At 36.7% G+C, this 17,954-nt stretch overlaps 2 protein-coding genes across 2 annotated transcripts; one reads left to right on the top strand and one right to left on the bottom strand.

The window, feature by feature from the left end:
- Positions 1-2,357, top strand: LOC110655007 (glutathione S-transferase L3). Its single transcript, XM_058143516.1, is given in 9 exon segments — positions 1-159; positions 256-339; positions 468-528; positions 609-707; positions 1,083-1,181; positions 1,275-1,377; positions 1,465-1,541; positions 1,708-1,815; positions 2,265-2,357. Coding segments are annotated over 9 exon segments (738 nt in total). The 5' UTR covers positions 1-145.
- A 3,142-nt stretch (positions 2,358-5,499) lies between these two features.
- Positions 5,500-10,229, bottom strand: LOC131178569 (WRKY transcription factor 44-like). Its single transcript, XM_058143515.1, has 7 exons — positions 9,892-10,229; positions 9,701-9,796; positions 7,871-8,317; positions 7,653-7,784; positions 6,674-7,413; positions 6,343-6,507; positions 5,500-6,020 (listed from the first exon to the last, which is right to left on the bottom strand). Exons 3-7 carry the CDS (start codon positions 8,087-8,089, stop codon positions 5,837-5,839), a joined length of 1,440 nt encoding a protein of 479 aa, XP_057999498.1. The 5' UTR covers positions 8,090-8,317; positions 9,701-9,796; positions 9,892-10,229; the 3' UTR covers positions 5,500-5,836.
- Between the last annotated feature and the right edge of the window lie 7,725 nt (positions 10,230-17,954).

Below are 17,954 nucleotides of genomic sequence, written 5' to 3'. Positions count from 1 at the left end.
ATGTTATTTCGTCACTGCTAAGATCACTATCACTCTCAGCAACTCTATATAATGATCACTCTAGAGATTATGCACTTACCATCTCATCGCTCTCCCAACACCATAACCCTTTGCCAATTCTCCACACAAGAACTCACACCAACCAATGGCTGCTATTGCGTAAGAATCTCCACTTTCTCTCCAATTTCTCTTCTTTGCTGATTTCTCTAATTTTTCTTTCTTTCTTTCTTTCTTTCTTTCTTTATTTCTTTACAGTTTGGACAAGAGCGTGCCGGAGAAATTACCTCCGGTGCTGGATCCTACTGCAGAGCAACCTCCACTCTTCGATGGAACCATAAGGTTTTATTTTTTTATTAAAATAATCTGCCTTTGCTGCTAATCTCAATTTTTTATTCTTTATAAGTCACATGTAAATAGGGATTTGTTTTTGGCTGTATTTACTGCTTTTCCCCCCTCTACACGTGAAGGTTGTATGTCGCCTACATATGTCCATATGCACAGCGAGTGTGGATCATCAGGAACAACAAGGTTGGTTAATCTTTTTTCTCCATTGGGTTGTCCTCTTTTTAAAGGCTTCTTAAATTTTTAGGTATGTCTGTGTGGCGCAGGGATTACAAGACAAGATCAAGCTGATTCCTCTCAATCTTCAAAGCAGGCCTGCTTGGTATGAAGAGAAAGTTTACCCTCCAATAAGGTCAGAATAATCTGTATAAATCATACATTTTCTTTTTCATGAATCATGTAAGTTTAGCTGGGAATGAACTATTGTCGTTTTATTTTCTCCTGTGGAAAATGTAAGTATTCATGAGGCGTTTAAATAAAAGAACCATCGATTCTGCTTTATTATGATCAATGACTATCTTGGGAAGCATTAGGGCCATGTTTAGTTTGGCTTAGCTGCATTCCTGGATTCTGCCATTGTTTTTGGACCTAAAAAGATTTTGTATCAGTTGAAAAATTTGTGCTATTTCAGTAAACTGCAATTTTCTTGAACTTTATCTACTTATTCTAATTGTATATTGTTGATGAGGATGAGAAGCTGTTCCTAGTTTTCTTGGCTGATATTGGAATCTTCCTTGTAGGTGCCATCTTCGTAACACAATGGAAAAATCATTGGGGAGAGTCTTGATTTGATTAACTACCTTGATAGCAACTTTGAAGGCCAATCTCTTCTTCCTGATGTAAGATGTGCAGAATTAATGATGAAAGGCCACATTCTGTGTCTATGTATGTTTGTATGGGAAGGACTAAATTAATGCTCTAAATTACTGCAGGATCCTGCTAAAAGGGAATTCGCTGAAGAGTTACTTGCCTATTCTGATACATTCAACAAAATTGTGTTTACTTCATTTAAGGGCGATCCAGCCAAAGAAGCTGGTTAGCTGTGGAACTTGCAGTGTTTTTTCTTTTTTAGGTACCTTTCCATGTGTAAAATGTCTAACTGAAGTCACTAACTTGCTCTAGGTCCTGCTTTTGATTACTTGGAAAATGCTCTTCACAAATTTGATGATGGGCCATTCTTGCTTGGCCAATTCAGTTTGGTAAGCTGCATTCTCAATTTTTTGTTGATATTTTTTCCTAACTAACGTATTAAATATTGATCATTTTTAGTTTGCAATTTGGAAATGAGTGTCATTGTTAAATTATTGTCATAACATTATTTGATTGTTCTTCTTTTGACTTTGGATAAATTTGTATGTTCTTCAGGTAGATATAGCCTATATTCCCTTTGTTGAAAGATTCCATGTCTTCTTATTAGAGGTATTCAAATATGATATCATCGCAGGCAGGCCTAAACTTGAAGCTTGGATTGAGGTATGATTGATTTATTTCTGTTCCTTGGTAACTCGGCCTTTCTATTCGTGCTTAAGATACTCTGTTTAAAAGCTATTCATTCCCTATTAGAATAATTATATTTTGAGATCTTCTTCTAGTGTTCTAATTCTTTCGCTCTTACATTTCCTCTTCCTTGGCAAGCTTCCCCCTCACATGCGCACATAATCATCCACCTTCTCTGGTTCAAGACACCCTTTACTCGTAACTAAGTATTTTGGCCCATTGTCTTATCTGAGTTTAATCAAGTCCAACTCTTAAGCTTTTGAACAATCATTTGCTATTGCGCAACTTATTGTTAGAGCTAAAATTGAAAGTATTCCTTTATTTTTATCTTGAACAAGGATTTGGGAAATAAACTGGTGATGGTTATTGGGCCTGAAGTTTAATTGCTAATCCATAACTTTCCTTTTCACAAAATCTGTGTGCAGGAGATAAACAAGATTGAGGCTTACAAGCAGACGAAAATAGATCCTAAAGAGAATGTTGAAGCATTCAAGAAGCGCTTTCTGGTGAACACCTAATCTCAATATGATCATGACATAGTAGTAATTTGCTTAAATTCATTGCAGTTGCGACAAAAGAGTTGACATCTTCAATGTGTTTGCTCATTTGCAGGCTCGGTAATGTGCTAGATAGCGGTGGTTTTACATATAGACTGAATAAGGGACTTGATGTCTCCTACATAATTTATCTTGCTTGAATAAAACATTTCGTGTATTAGTTTTGTAAGGATCAAACTCGTGTTAGTAATGTATTGATGAACAGTACCAGTATGTGTCTCGACTCTTGATTGAATGAATAAAAATCAAACTAATTTAGTGATGTGTTTGTGTTAATCTTACTTGTTTGAGTTACTTTCAGTAATTAAACTATTAATCTTTCATGTTTGTTATTCTAGAATCTTTAGTTTAGGAGCATTGAGAATATGAGTATATGTATGATTCCTTTGATCGTTGATGGAAGCATCATGGCCATTATACTGACAGAAATGCTTCTCGTAGTGGCACTGAAGTATATATTCTAAGCTCTTGAACCGTTGCACAAAAGAGCAACCTATGAATGCTATTACTAGCTAGCCATTGAACTTTGTATTTGAGCTTCTTAAAATGTTCAACAACCAAATGTTGGATGTCATTTTTCTGCATCGTATAACAGTTCCTATTTGAGAAACGATTCCAAGTCTTTCTTTCAGTTCCTATATATATTTGCATTACATTATTAGATGAAAAAGAAATGACTGACAAGCTTATTGGGTGGGAAGCATGTCTGATATTCCTGGAAGAGTAAAAAATTGCAGATGTGGGATAACACAAACAGCTTCAGTGATTAAACAAGAACAAAGAAAGAATTACAGAAACAGAAAAAATAAAAAAATAAATAAAAAATAAAAATCCTAAGAACAACTACAATCTCTTTCTCTTTCATTTATACAGTTCTAAAGAATAATGAGGTCCAACTTTACTACACTGAGCTAGCCTCAATTATGGCCATCACATTAACTAAATGTATGGTGGAAGTTTGTTTTAAAGTGTGATGTTAAGCAAGAGAGGAAGATAAATACATGGTTGACTCACAACCCTCCGGCTCAAGCTTTCAGTTTAAACTGCGATGCCTAAGTTGGGCATTTGATGTTTTTTCTCTTATTCTACCAAGCCCAATTCCTAGATTTGGTATGATAGCCTATCGGAGTATTCATGGAGCTCATGCTCAGCTTTAGATTGACATGGTGAGAATGTGAATTCTCCTAATTATCCCATTCAAAGGCACTTGCACACTCTATACATATTGGATTTTTAGCTCAAGGGAAGGCTATATGTTACGCCACTCACTGTGAGCATTTCGCTGTCTACGCTGACTCATGTATTATATGCGGGCAAAGAACCCAACAAAAACAAGGAGGATTCTTAAAACTTATTTCTCAAGAATAATGCGGAAGCTTTAACAACTGTAGGGGTTTCTTACCCAAGCAGCAAGATTATGCTCCCCTGTAGCTTCTGAACTGTCAATTGCCTTCCGGCCAGTATTGATTTCCAAAAGAATACCCCAAAGTTATAAATATCTGATTTAAGAGACAGCTGACCTGTCATTGCATATTATGGAGCACAGTATCCATAGGCGCCCATGACTCTAGTGTATGCATGGGTGTTATCTCCAACAGGCCCAAGTTTAGCCAGCAATGAAACTAAAACCACAATTATTGACATCTAAAAAGCAAATAACAACCAGAAACTGAGCTGGATTTTTGTGATGAAGCAAAGAAAACGAAGAAATTCTAAGCATTACTATCCATGTCCAGCAAAGATGCTTAAAAATAATCCATTGCTCAGATTAGGAATTGACATCTTACATATGATCTATTATGATATTTCAGAAATCATCAACACATTAGATGCTACAAAGGATTTTGCTCAAAATAAGCAACAAAAGATTAAGCATCATCAATAATCCATAGAAACATAAACAAGATTTCGATTATTAAAACAAGCATATTATCCACCACTAGGAGCTAGCATTTAGCTGCTGTCGTGTAATTTTGTGAGATAGGAACACCGCAATTCTCAACGAAACTAGGAATAGTCAACAAGCAATTAAATACCTAAACATCTGTTAAAAAGAAAATTGTTCACAACAAAAACAGCAAAAGATCTTTAGTCCTGAAGTGATTCCATGAAAAGGGTCAAAACTGTTTGTGAATAAATAGAAACCTGAAGTGGGTGGGTTTGATCTGTTCAAGTGACTTCTGGTTGATTATCATCAATTTCTTCTTGTTCTTTGAGTTGTTGGCTCTTGAAATCCCGGAAGAGGGAATCCATCCCTCCTCCATTAGCATCAGTGAAGTAATTTATTAAAAGAAATAGAAATTGAAGAATTCAAAGTGATAGTTACTGTGATATATAATGGCCATGGAATAGATAAGTTGAAATGGTGTATATTATAAATTTCCTTTGAGATGGGAAAAGAAAGAAGCAATCATGAATCAACCAATCATCACTCTTCCTTCCCAGTCATTATATGGTGAATTCCTTATTCCATGGAATAGATAGGTAAGCAGAAAACTTGCAAGCCAAAGCCATGGATAAATTAGCAATATATAAACTTGGTGGACTGATCAAATCATCTTCTTTTGCTTAACAAAGTATCCATTTGGCGTTACTTGTTTACATATTTAAGTTAAGTCATTAAAAATTAATTTTAAGTTGAATTTAACATGTTTTAATTATAAGAAAATCAAAATAATTAAACTACTTTTTAAAATTTTTTTTTTTCATCATTTAAAATATTTTTTTTTCTAAAAAAAAAGAACATTGAAAATTAAACATTTCAACAAAACCTAGATAAAGAAAATCAAACATTTCTTTATGTAACATGTATATAACTTTAAAAAGATTCAAAACAATTATATGCATGATAGCATTTGGCTTTACAATTACTTGTAAATGAGTGAGAGCTTCATTACTCCCTCACATGCAAATCCAATATCAAATTTGCTCAACTATAGCTTTAGTTCAATGATGCTATAATTGTCTCTAAGACTATGAAGTTTTAAGTTGGAGTTCCAATCAGAGCTAATTCTACTCTAAAAAAAAAAAAAAATCTCAATTATATAATAATAAACTTCTTTAAAGTGATAGGAATTGGAACTGCATGCATATTACAAATTGATTAGCCAAGATAAGTCATAAAACTTCATTATTATGCTTAATTAAAAAAATATTTGGAAATCAAAGAAAAAAAATTAAATTTTGTTCCTAAATAATAAAGCTAAACACAGGCTGCAATAATGTGAATTACCAAACACAAAACTGTCTTCACCAAGAAGTGCCTGCCTATTGATTTCACAGGACAAGGATATGGAAATATGCCTCAGAACATCGTCATATATCAGGCTTTACAGCTTCTCCTAATTATTTAGCTTCTGAAGCTATGAACTCGTTTCTGTTCAGACTCTTTTGGTTATAGAAACCATTAAGTAGCAAATAGCCTCCTTCAACACTTGAGATCATGCCTTGCTTCTTGTAGTAGGAACCCGTGAATTGGGTTCAGATACCGAATTTGTACCCCTGACAGGCATCTCATGGTTATGTTTCCCCTCATATGTTGTAATAAAAGCTCCTGGATCATCTGATACTCTCTCCACATACTTGCGGACATTGCATTTTAGACCCGTGCATCGATAGTAACTTCTGCAAGATGAATATAAAAATGTTGCGAGGAAAGTTAAAGAAAATGCTGAAGAAAGAGTGTTCATAAGAGGGTGAAATTAAATACAGCTCCTATTCTGATGTTTCTGAAAAAACTAGCAAACAACTTAACACTAGAAGTGATCATGGAATCTAAATCAAAAGATTGTGACTATTGCAGATACAATTCCAAGCATAGCATAAATGGCCAGAAAGCTCATTTCTTCAAAAGATTTGTTAAGAGATCATATCAAACCTTGAATCCAGATAAAAATAAGAAAATCAAAAAATATTATACATCCTAAACAAGTCCTTGAGTATCAACCTGGGATATGGATTTCCTTTCACAACCTTCTGCCCATATTTTCTCCAGCGAAAACCATCACCCACAATCTCAGTTTCATTAGAACTTTGCACCAATGGACAGGGCTCTTGTGCCTGTGCACCTTCGCCCGATATGCCTGCTTCATTTGATTGATTATCATTTTTCCTGAAAGAGTATCAATAAAGTCATAATGAAGATCATCATTCAAGAAATATCAATAGCATTCAATGTCAACTGATGAAGGATCAGATAATTATCACTTTTCTGAACAATATGCGAATGTGGAGAAGGCCACAGATTGTCAAACTATCTATAATGCCTCATCTCTTACCTCCTTTTAGCTTTAGGCTCATCATCATCTCCATCCATTCCCTTACTTCCTTCATCACATTCCCCACTAAGCCCACAAGAGTTGTCAGAAGTTATAACACCAGCATTAATCGATCCAATTCCAACAGGATCATGGGATGGAGGAGCTTTACCCTGATAAGTTGAATGAACAGGCAATCCTGTTTCATTCTGATCTTCAACTCTACCTTCAGAACCTTCATTTCTATCATTCAGGTGATTGTTCCATAATGGGGTGCTCATATCTTGACCATTGCCATCGGACACAATTCCTAGCCCTTGCATCCCTGATGAGTTGCGTTTAGGAGGCTGAGGCTTTGAATGGTTGTGTTCACCCTTGTAGACAATTTCTGCAATCTGCCCAGCCAATGATCTTTCAACCTTCTTTTTCACTGGACAATTTGGATGTGTGCACTTGTAGTAACTTCGCGGATACTCACTTCCTTTTACTTGCTTTTGCCCATATTTTCTCCAATTATAACCATCATATGAAGGTCGATCCCCATTAGATGCAGCAGATAAGTTTTTTGGATCCTCCTCCTGGATCTGAGATGTTAACCTTGAGGGTTCGGTAGTCTCATCTGTTTGTGCATGAGATTGAATATTCTGGGAAAATTTTGAGGTAATCTGGGATGTAAAATTGTGTTTGTCTTGGATTATACTTTGAACTCGAGCCTCAACCAATGGTAGTGATTGTTGTTGATGACTCACATCGAAATTTCCCTGGTCAGAAGAAATTATTCTTGCATTTTAGTGTCTCAAAAGCAGAGCAGAGATATATATATTATGCATATTCAACATCATATAATAGACATCTATTTCAGAAGAACATGAACAGCTCTCATAGTCTCACTACGCTGTCCATAGCAAGAAAGAGAAGAGAAGAGGAAGAGGAAGAGGAAGAAGAAGAAGATAAAGAAAAGAGAACTCAAGCTACAGGAAAGAAGAATATGACTACTAACCATATTTGCCAAAAGAGAAACGGTTGTCTTCGATACAAACTTGGCCTGTGGTTTATATATAACAGGGGGTTTACTATCTGGATTTGAAACTTTATCAGACGAACTGAAAAGTGCTGTTCCAGAGAGATCAGCCTGAAATCATCCCAAAAAAAAATGGTAAAGTTCAGGGAAAAGATCTCTTGAAGGGGAAGAACAACTCAGAGGAACTAAGTGGTCACCTGGGAAGAAACCGATGCAGCTGGAGCACGACTCACCATTGGCTTGAACCTCACCGTCTTTGGTCTGATAGCAGCAACTGTGGTTTCTGAACACACATTAGGGGGTGAACCATTAATGGAACCTTCAAGAAGCTCTGAGAAAGACCTAAAATTGGAGCAAGTAGGCCTGGAAGCTACTGGCTTAGCAATAACTACCCTTTCTGCTTCCTTGATTTCCATTTTGAAGAGTATCAGGAATGTCAATTACATTTTATTAGTGAATGTTATGCCAATTGAAAGGAAAGCTTGGAACTACAATGTTATTGCCCCCTAATTCCCAATTTTACTAAATGCCAAATCTGTGGAGAAGGAGAACTTGGCAGAGAAGGAAGATAAGTAGATGCTAAGGAATTGCTTTTCTTCAAGTTGGGTCCAACAGCATATGGATCAAAATTAACTTCTGTGAACCTGCACCATATGAGAATTATGTTGATAATTAACAAAAAACTGAAGATTAAATTGACAAGAAGCAATAAGAGTGCTAGACCATAAAGAACAGTGTTATGCTATTAACTTCTTACAGTTAAGAAGAAACTATTGCTTTGAATCATACTCAAAACTACAACATCTTTTCATTCTCCAATACCGATACAAATCTTAAAGAGTGCAGACACTTCTTTTAAGCTAAAATTGAACTAATCACAGAAGGTAAGGCAATGAGCAATGCGCTATTTGCAAAATCTCTTAATACAATTATAAGACGAAAAACTGCAGGGCAGTTGTGTGGCCACCGGTTTGGCAAAGAATGAACCAGGTAATGAATTAAAGAAATGACTAAGTTCTCTAACTACACATACTACAGTCTAAACTCTCTTGAAATCATGTATAATTGAAGGGATCCCAGAAAAATTTCTGTGCTCTCAACTTTGAATTTAAATCACTAATGATGCTTAATATCAGTAAGAAAAGTAGCAAAGTGATAGCCAATCGGGTTTCTTTCAGCTTGGGGGACAGAAAGTTGAACCATCTTCTTGGTTTCCAACCAAATACAAATAACTGGTACAGTTAAGAAACGATTACCAGTACTCACTTTTTCCATTCTTAACTCAATAGTCTTTACTCTTTAAGTCTTAACTACAACCAGCGTTGCCTGATAAGATCTAAAACATAATTTCTATAACTTAATATACCTATACATCTCTCAAAAACTTCTCCCCTAGCGCACCCAAAAAGAAAAACTTTGAGATAAAATTCTGCAATAATTTCCCAGTTATTTATACATTAGAAATAAAGTTGGAATTCCCAACTTCACTCACCCCTAGCATGCATCTACTCTTTGGTAAACAAAAATTTTCAACTGCAATTACTAGTTTGCAGTTAATACCTCAAGGAAGGTCATGCTATATGATATAGTTGCTTCTAAAAATCTTTTAGCAGAATTACTTAGCTTCCTAAGATAATAAATTGTTCAGCAGCAGAAGAACAAAAACATGCAGAATTGAAAATTTTGGTTTTAGCGTTATGTTCCCCTGCCAAGAAATTAAATACCTTCATCTCAATATGGGATCATTTTTAATCTCAAAACTTCCTCGGTTAACTAAAGTTCTCTTAGGGAAAATAAAAACACATTAATCAATACAGAAAGGAGATTAACAGAAACAAAAAGGAAGTTCAGATAACTAAGGATTCTTAAACAAAAATTAGCATAAATCAATAAGGTTAATAAAAATAAAAAATTTTATGAGAATTTGGAAGGTTTGGTAGAAAAGATTCAAACCCTAGAAATCCTAACAAGTAAAGAGTGTAAAGAGAAGACAGAAATAAAAGAAAGAAGAAGAAGTGGAAACTAACCAAAATGTGAACAATTAAGCAATAATGAAGATCATAAGGTTGGAGAAGCTGTCATTTAGCATCTCTGTGTAAGGGTATAAAACAATAAACATAAACCTGCATTGTAGAAGCAGCAACTCAATAAGAAATGAGAAGAAATTGATACAGAAACAAAGAAACTAAAGAAGGCGACATAAGTGAAGCAACTTGACCTTGGACTTGGAGAAAAGAGACCTTAACACATGAATACAAAACTACCACTAGTAGTCTAATGCAAAATTGCAAGTAATGAGCATTGGTTTTCTCCTTTTCTTTCTTTTTAAGTTCTTGCTTAGGATATATTAACATATGAAAAGAAAAAAAAGGGAGAAGAAGGAGAAAAAAAAAATCTCTAGAAAGAAAGGGTGTTTTCCTAGAAAGTTGAAAGCTTCAGTCTTCAGCAGCTAATAGTGAGACAGATGAAAAATTGCAGAAGGAAAAAGAAGAAAATGTTTTTTTTTAAAATAAAAATAGTAGAAAATAAATAAAAAATTGGAGAAAAAAAGAGAGAGTAATAACAAAAAGAAAGAAGGCAGGAATGGTTGGTATTTAAGGAAAGACAAGTGAAATGAAGCGATGGTACGGCCAACTAACTGTCTCGTAAGGCCTTTTGACTCTCTGATTATATATATCAGCGATGAATACTCCACTGTATTTTGTTTGTTGAGTTTATTACTCAACTCCCAATGCAAACCTCAAAAAGAAGAGAGTATCCATTAATGAAAACACCAATATTCACCGCTAATAAGATTCAAGAATACATTCTCTTTTATTAACAAATAATTATGACAATACGATATTATTTTATTTTAAAAGAAAATATAATCTTTTTTTACAAAAAAAAAAATCAAAGAGCAATCAAAATGAGATTAATAATTTTAATCCCTCATTAATATTATTTTACACTTAAAAAAAAATAACATTTAATTCTTAATTTTTCAACAACCAATCAAACACATTAATTAAATCTTAAATTGTTAACTGGATTTGAAATCCTTGATTAAACTTACCCAAGTATAATTGAAAATAGCAACTAGTATTAAATGACTGAGAATTTCCATTGGGATTTGGTAATTTTGTGAGCATAGTTGACAAAGGAAACCCGCCGAATGATCTAGCCTTTGAAACATTAAAGCCCTATAGGCTGTAGGACACATTTGACAATATTAAAATAAAGAAGTGATGTATTAAATCTAATAATTAGGAAAATACTACACTTTTATACATGGACATGTGTCTTTTATTTAAAAATTAGCTAATTAAATTGTATCAGTTTCATTTAATCATTATATTTTAATTTTTTTCAATAAAATTATTTATTTTTTATTTTTTATTTTTTTTATAATCATTCATATCAAAATTTAATAAAATTTCTACGTGCATATCTTACGTAGCTTTAAATTATATAAAAAAAATTATATTTTTGCCATATTAGATTAAAATTTATTTTTTTTTTTATTTTTTTATCTAAAAATAGAGACTAATCTATGTAATAATTTAATGATTATAATATAAGAATTAAAAATTTAAATTCTAATAATTCCAACTTTTAAATTTCTAAAATATATATAAAAGAAGCACATAATGGTTATGCTAAAATCGTAAGAAATGGTTTAATTATGAAAATATTAAAACATAAAATAATGAGGTGATAAAGGTAACAAGAAAGCAAGATTAGTTGAGAATACAAATATGGATTTGGAATGTTAGTTGGGGGCAGATGAAGACACGTGGGGCCGTGACCCCGCCAATCCTACAAGCTGAAATTCCACGTCCACGACTAGTAGTTGTGTCCTTCGCCGCACGTGCCAATAACAACTCCCTTATTTTCAGAATTATCAAATTAATTAATTAATAAATAATAACTTTCCCCCTAAAATAATCCGTTTACCGTTGAGTTTTAAATATTCTGTATGGGAGAGTTATCACCGACAGATGTAGAAGCCAATTTTCAAAAGCTTTGAATTAAATAATGGAAGAAGCAACACCACTAAGAATAGAGGAATTTTATTTTGGGGAAGAAAGTCTCTAATTAATTAGGGTTTATTTAAGAGTAACTTTGGAGGTTTCTTTAGAGGTTGATCTGGTATAGGTAATTAAGGGACCTGTCCACGGTAGAGTATGATTAGGAAAACAATTAATAATTTAATTAGTTGAGGGTATAATTATAAAAATATTAAAAATACAATTTTTTTTTAAGTACTTTAAACAAAAAGTCATTTAGTGTTTGAGTTTTAGAGTCAAAAGAATATATTTAAAAAATATTATTTTAAATAGTATTTAAAATTTTATTTTATTATTTTAATATTTTTATAATTAAAATATATTAAATTTAATTTTTAATTACTATATTTAAAAAAATATTTAAAGTATATTTAATATATTTTAATTATAAAAATATTAAATAATAAAATTTTAATTATTTTTTAAAAAAATAAAATAATAATTTTCTTTTTTTTTTTCTCTATCACATTTATTAAACATTTTATTATCACCGCAAAGTTTGGAATGTTTAATAAAGCTTGACCAACACCATTACAAGGACTATGCATATGCTTCTCTTTGGGACTAAATAATAATAACAGCAGCAGAAGAGAATAGTAATGGCAAGAGTATCTTTCCCAACTGAAATTCTCTTGCCATGGTTTTGCATGGGGACAAATAGAATTTTCTATATTATGAGTTCATTTTATTTGACTATAATTACAATTCAAAATAAATAAAAAATCTTATAATTTAAAGTATAACTCTGATATTAATAAATTAAAATTCCTTGATATAATTTTTTGTCACCGTTATTCTCTTTGTAACACCTCAAAATTTTATTATTTATGAGTATTTTTGGTATTTTAATTTTATTTAAATTTTAGGAAATTTTTTGAGATTTTTCGGATTTTAAAAATCGGGTTCGATTTTCCGAAAATATAAACTTTGAGGATTTTTAAAAATTAATTTAAAGACCACGTGGCAAAACTAAAAATATATTTGGAGTCAACTTATTTTTCTGAGTTTTATGGAATTTTTTTCGGAATTTTTGGACCTCGTTTTCGGTCCCGAGGCAGAGTAAAAATTTAAAATTTTGTATCCTGAATCGAACCGGCCGAATCGACCGGACAGATCGGACCGGTCGAATTGGACCGGCCCTTTCCTTCTTCCTTTTTCTTTCCCCGCGCGCGCGTCCCTCTCCCTTCTCTCTCTCGTTTCTCTCTCCTCCTCCCGGCCACCGGCCACCCAGCCCGGCCAGTGTGGCGCCACCCGAACAGCAGAAAAACGCGCTGAACGCCCTGCGCACGCGCGCCGCTTCGAATTCCCCGGCCAAATCCGCCGATCCGCCACCAATTGGACCGGGTCTTGTGTCCAAAATCATCTACTCGAGAGCTTTCCATAGACACCAAGAACGCCAAATCCATTGAGCGGATTGTCCGATTTTTGCTGGAAGATTTTAGCCCATTTCGACTTTTGGGCTAGATTTCTAAACCGTGAATCCCACGAAAACCGAGGCCACCAAAGACGCTCCATTCGCCGAGAGCTTAGCGACATAAATTTCAAATTTTTTCGACACCGTTTTTCGGTGGGTCCCACGGAACTTCGCAGTGTATTTTCGAGCATTAAATGAGCTTAGAAAATTCTGAAAAATTTATGTACTAACCCCCGTGTTATGGGCTTCGTGTAGGTATCCTCGATTCGCGGAAATTCGATAGTTGACCAGGTCTGCAAATTTCGGGCCAGACAGACCCGTTACCGGAAAAGTCTCCGAATTGGACCGAGGTTTTGGCTAGCCCCCCATTGTCAGACGTCCTGAGCGCGTTCCCGAAGTCGGAATCGGCAAAGGTAAACCCGAACCTTGCTTTTTCGTAATTTTCTAGTGCTTAAATAGGATTAAAAATCCATAAAATATTCGTGGTAGCTTAGAAAATTACGATTCTTTTTGCAATAGCTTAGTAATATTGCTAAGGACCGCGGGGCAAAGTTTTATAATTTTTAGAGCTTGTTTGGGTAGTTTTTGCAAAAATGATCAATAATAAGGACTAAATTGAAATTTTGCGTATTGTGATGGATGGTGATTTGATGGGCCCGGGAGGGCTGTGTGATATGATTGAGTTGATATATGGATTGTGAATATAGAAGTGCGTTTTTAGCCCTTTGCAGTTGGGTAGGTCCTAGGTATAGGGGACTCACGATTTTCGCACGACTTAGGACGTAATTGGTCTTTTCTTTGTTTGTGTTGAGTCGATTGTATTAAATAAATGTAATATGATTGTCGTGAGCGGATGCCTTCTTCCTCCGCCACCGCCACGGTGATTGTCGTCAAGTCTGTGAGTAGAATATTAATTTTAATTGTAATTTCGATATTATTATATGTTCAGCATGCCCATGCATCACTTATATGCATATATTTATGTAGTTAAACTCTAGGCACGATTTTTGATGCATTGATAAATGTTAAAGTGCCATGTATGTTGTTGTGGTAATTTGGAGCAGTGTGCGTGCGTTGGCGTGCGTGTGATGTGGTGTGGACTATGGATAGGAACACACGGCTTGAGTTCTTCACTGGGACCCGGTCCTTCGGGGTAGACACGGCTTGAGTTCTTCGCTGGGACCCCGATTTGGTATTTAATTGGAAGTCCGAGCTGAGTTCTTCGCTGGCACCAGGTTGGATTTAAGAGAGCTGTATAGGGGATCAGCTCCCATATATTATGATTGATGTTACAGGGTGCGTGAGTGCTCCAAATTACCTTTTTGATGTTATGATGTGAAAATGATGTGGATGTTGCATTTCACTCTACAGGGTGCATTAGATTTAGATAGTTATAGAGATTATGGTTAAAATTGATATTTTACTCTCTGAGTCGAACGTTCACTCCTGTTCAATATTTTTTTTCAGGCTACAGGAGGATTTTATTGTGGTTAACCTGCTTTTATCCTTCGCAGGTTGTTTATCCATATTTGTGTAATTTTGTTTACTCCTAGAATTTTCGCATGTGTTAGCAGTAATTATTTGAATTTGGTCTGTAATATTATATTCATGTTGGACCTGTAAACTTAATATTTTAAGTCTGTTTTGATGGATTGGATGAGGGAGCTGAGCTCCCATTTATTATTATGTTGATGAGTATGTGGAGGGTGAGCTGAGCTCCCCAATGGATTGTTTATTGTGTTTACAGTCGGGTGAGTCGAAACTCCCGTTGGAAAATCCATTTATGGCGGACTCTGTCCGCTTGTTTTCTTGATATTGGGCCCAAATGGGCCTTAGAGTTGGGTTAATGAGCAGTTAGGCTTACTACGGGCCTCGGGGCTTTAAGTCGCCTGTCCTAGTCTTGGTCCGCCCATAGGTTGGGTCGTGACAAATGTGGTATCAGAGCTTAGGCTCCAGATTCTTAGGGAATGTTGTCTAAAGTGTAGGGAAGAGTACAATAGGAGTCACATGCGGAAAAATAGGGTCCATATTCGTCTTGCATTGTCATCTTTGCTTCTAGTTTCTGCTTCATATATTGTGTGTAAATATGAGTCTATAGAGCTGTGCAATGTGCAGTTTTGAATTTTGTGGGCTAATCTTTGCTTGAATTTCGGAAAATGCGTAGAAGCGGAGAGCGCCATCGCACGAACCGGATGTGCCCGACGAGGTGTCGGACAGATGAGGCGCCGCCAGGAGGCGGGGTAGGAGGCCTAGAGCTGCTCAAGTAGAAGAGCAGCTACCCACAGTTCAGGAACAGTCTTTCATGGCACAGGGTCCCATGGACCCCATGGCAACTACTCTAGCTGGTCTGCAAAGAACCATCGACATGATGGCACAGTACATGGTCCTCCCTCCACAGCAGCAGCAGTCCACCGCACCAAGAGGAGAACCTTACAAACAGATCATAAATTTTAAGAAGTTGGTGCCTGGTACTTATGATATGTCAGACGATGCAGATCGGTTTTTGGATTCCTGCATACAAGCGAGGCAGTCTGATTGGTCGATGGTAGGCGATAGAATGTATGCAGCACGTCATGGGGCCTATGCCTAGACAATGGATGAATGACTATGTGTTACCTCGGATGGAGGGATTGACATGGGCTTAGTTTGTGGAACTTTTTATCAATCGGTTTGTGCCAGAAAGCTTCAGAGATCAGAAGCAGTGGGCCTTTGAGGCCTTAAGACAGAATGGCAGGTCTGTAGATGAATATGCTACAGAATTTCTGGAATTGAGCAGATATGCCCCTACAGCAGTAGCTACAGAGACTATGAAGGTGAAGAGGTTCCTAAAGGGGCTTGACAGGAGATATGCAAACCTGGCCATGATGTCTGATCAGTCTTTTGATGTGGTGGTTGATCGAGCCAGACAGATTGAGATTAGCTATGCTGTGGATGACAGCGGGAGAGCAAAGAAAAACAGAGCAGAGGGTTCTTCAGGTGTTCCCCACATGGGTACTACGGATAGTGGTGGCCAAACTACTTACAGAGGAAGAAGCAGGAATAAGAGGAGTGGTTTTAGACACAAATCCCGAGGGTTCAGACCAGGGTACGGATCCAGCAGTGGTAATGCTCGAGTATGGCGATTCGCTCGTTCAGATCCTCTTTGGCACCGTGTGCACAGTGTGGAAGAGCACATTCAGGACCTTGTTTGATGGGGTCAGGAGTATGCTTCAGGTGTGGCCAACCAGGTCACTTTGCTAGAGAATGCCCCGTTTTCAGTGAGCCACAGATGGGGTCACAGGGTTCTGTTGCTAATGTTCCTCGCCAGTTGTATCCGGGTACTTCCAACATGGCAGGCAGTCAGTTCAGTGGCCAACAGGGCCGAGGACAAGGGGGACGTGGATTTGGAGGCAGATCAGGAGGCGAAGTCGATCGTGGTTACGCCACTCGTAGGGGTCAAGCTCGGGTTTTCACCCTGACCCACCAAGATGCTCAGGCTTCCAATGCAGTTGTGGCAGGTATTCTTCTGGTTTGTTCTTATGAGGCTCGTGTTTTGATAGATCCGGGTGCTACGCACTCATTTGTCTCCCCTGTGTTTGCCATGAGGTTGGGTAGAAACCCTACAACTTTAGAGTGCCCTTTGTCAGTAGCTACCCCACTTAGTGACAACATAGAGGTAGATATGATTTTTCCGGGTAGCCCAGTGGTAGTGGATGGAAAGATCCTCCCAGCAGACTTGGTTCCTCTACCAGTAATGGATTTCGATGTAATCCTGGGGATGGATTGGTTGGCAACTCATTATGCCACCTTAGACTGCAGGAACAAAAAGGTGTATTTCCACATACCTGGTGTGGAAGAGTTTATCTTTGATGGTGACAGGAGCGTAGCTCCATATAACTTAGTGTCAGCAATTAGTGCTAGAAAAATGTTGAGGCGTGGATGCCAAGGGTATTTGGCATTGGTGAGAGATACATCTGTAGAAGGTGTCAGTATGGAAAATGTTCCTGTTGTCAGAGAATTCATGGATGTCTTCCCGAGGAGCTTCGGGGTTGCCACCGAGAAGGGAATAGAGTTCGCATTGATGTTGTTAGGTACAAATCCCATATCCATGCCACCTTACAGGATGGCACCAGTGAATTGAAAGAGCTGAAGGAGCAACTACAGGAGCTTTTGGACAAGGGTTTTATACGTCCGAGCACTTCACCTTGGGGCGCTCCTGTTCTATTTGTGAGAAAGAAGGATGGGTCATTGAGGTTGTGTATCGACTACAGACAGCTGAACAAGGTGACTGTGAAGAACAAGTATCCACTTCATAGGATCGAAGATCTGTTTGATCAGCTCCAAGGAGCTAGATTCTTTTCCAAGATAGACCTGCGATCAGGCTACCATCAGTTGAGAATCAGGAATGAGGACGTGTCCAAAACGGCTTTCAGGACAAGATATGGTCATTATGAGTTCTTGGTGATGTCTTTTGGACTCACTAATGCACCAGCAGCCTTCATGGACTTGATGAACAGGGTGTTCAAGCCATTTTTGGACCGTTTTGTCATCGTATTCATAGATGACATTCTGGTATACTCTCGGACCGAGGAAGAACACGTGTGGCACTTGAGGATGGTGTTGCGGACTTTGAGGAGCACGCTATACGCCAAATTTTCGAAATGTGAATTTTGGCTAAAAAGCATCTCATTCTTGGGACACGTGGTTTCTAGTGACGGCATTCAAGTGGATCCCAAGAAAATTGAAGTCAGAATCGATTGGCTTAGGCCTACAATCACCGAGGTGCGAAGTTTTACGGGTTTAGTGGCTACTACTGAGCGTTTTGTACAAGATTTCTCC

This window comes from Hevea brasiliensis, chromosome 3, assembly GCF_030052815.1.
Source record: "Hevea brasiliensis isolate MT/VB/25A 57/8 chromosome 3, ASM3005281v1, whole genome shotgun sequence".
In the NCBI taxonomy this organism is placed as follows: Eukaryota; Viridiplantae; Streptophyta; class Magnoliopsida; order Malpighiales; family Euphorbiaceae; genus Hevea; species Hevea brasiliensis.
The sequence above is the reverse complement of the archived record's forward strand: the minus strand, read 5'-3'. Positions and strand labels throughout refer to the sequence as shown.

Bases quoted from the DNA above. Each gene is read 5' to 3' on its own strand.
- LOC131178569 (XM_058143515.1), bottom strand. From the start codon at position 8,089: ATGGAAATCAAGGAAGCAGAAAGGGTAGTTATTGCTAAGCCAGTAGCT. The intron at 7,785-7,870 runs GTGACCACTTAG...GGATGATTTCAG, and splicing joins CTGCATCGGTTTCTTCCCAG to GCTGATCTCTCTGGAACAGC. The intron at 6,021-6,342 runs GTTGATACTCAA...TTCATCTTGCAG, and splicing joins AAAGGAAATCCATATCCCAG to AAGTTACTATCGATGCACGG.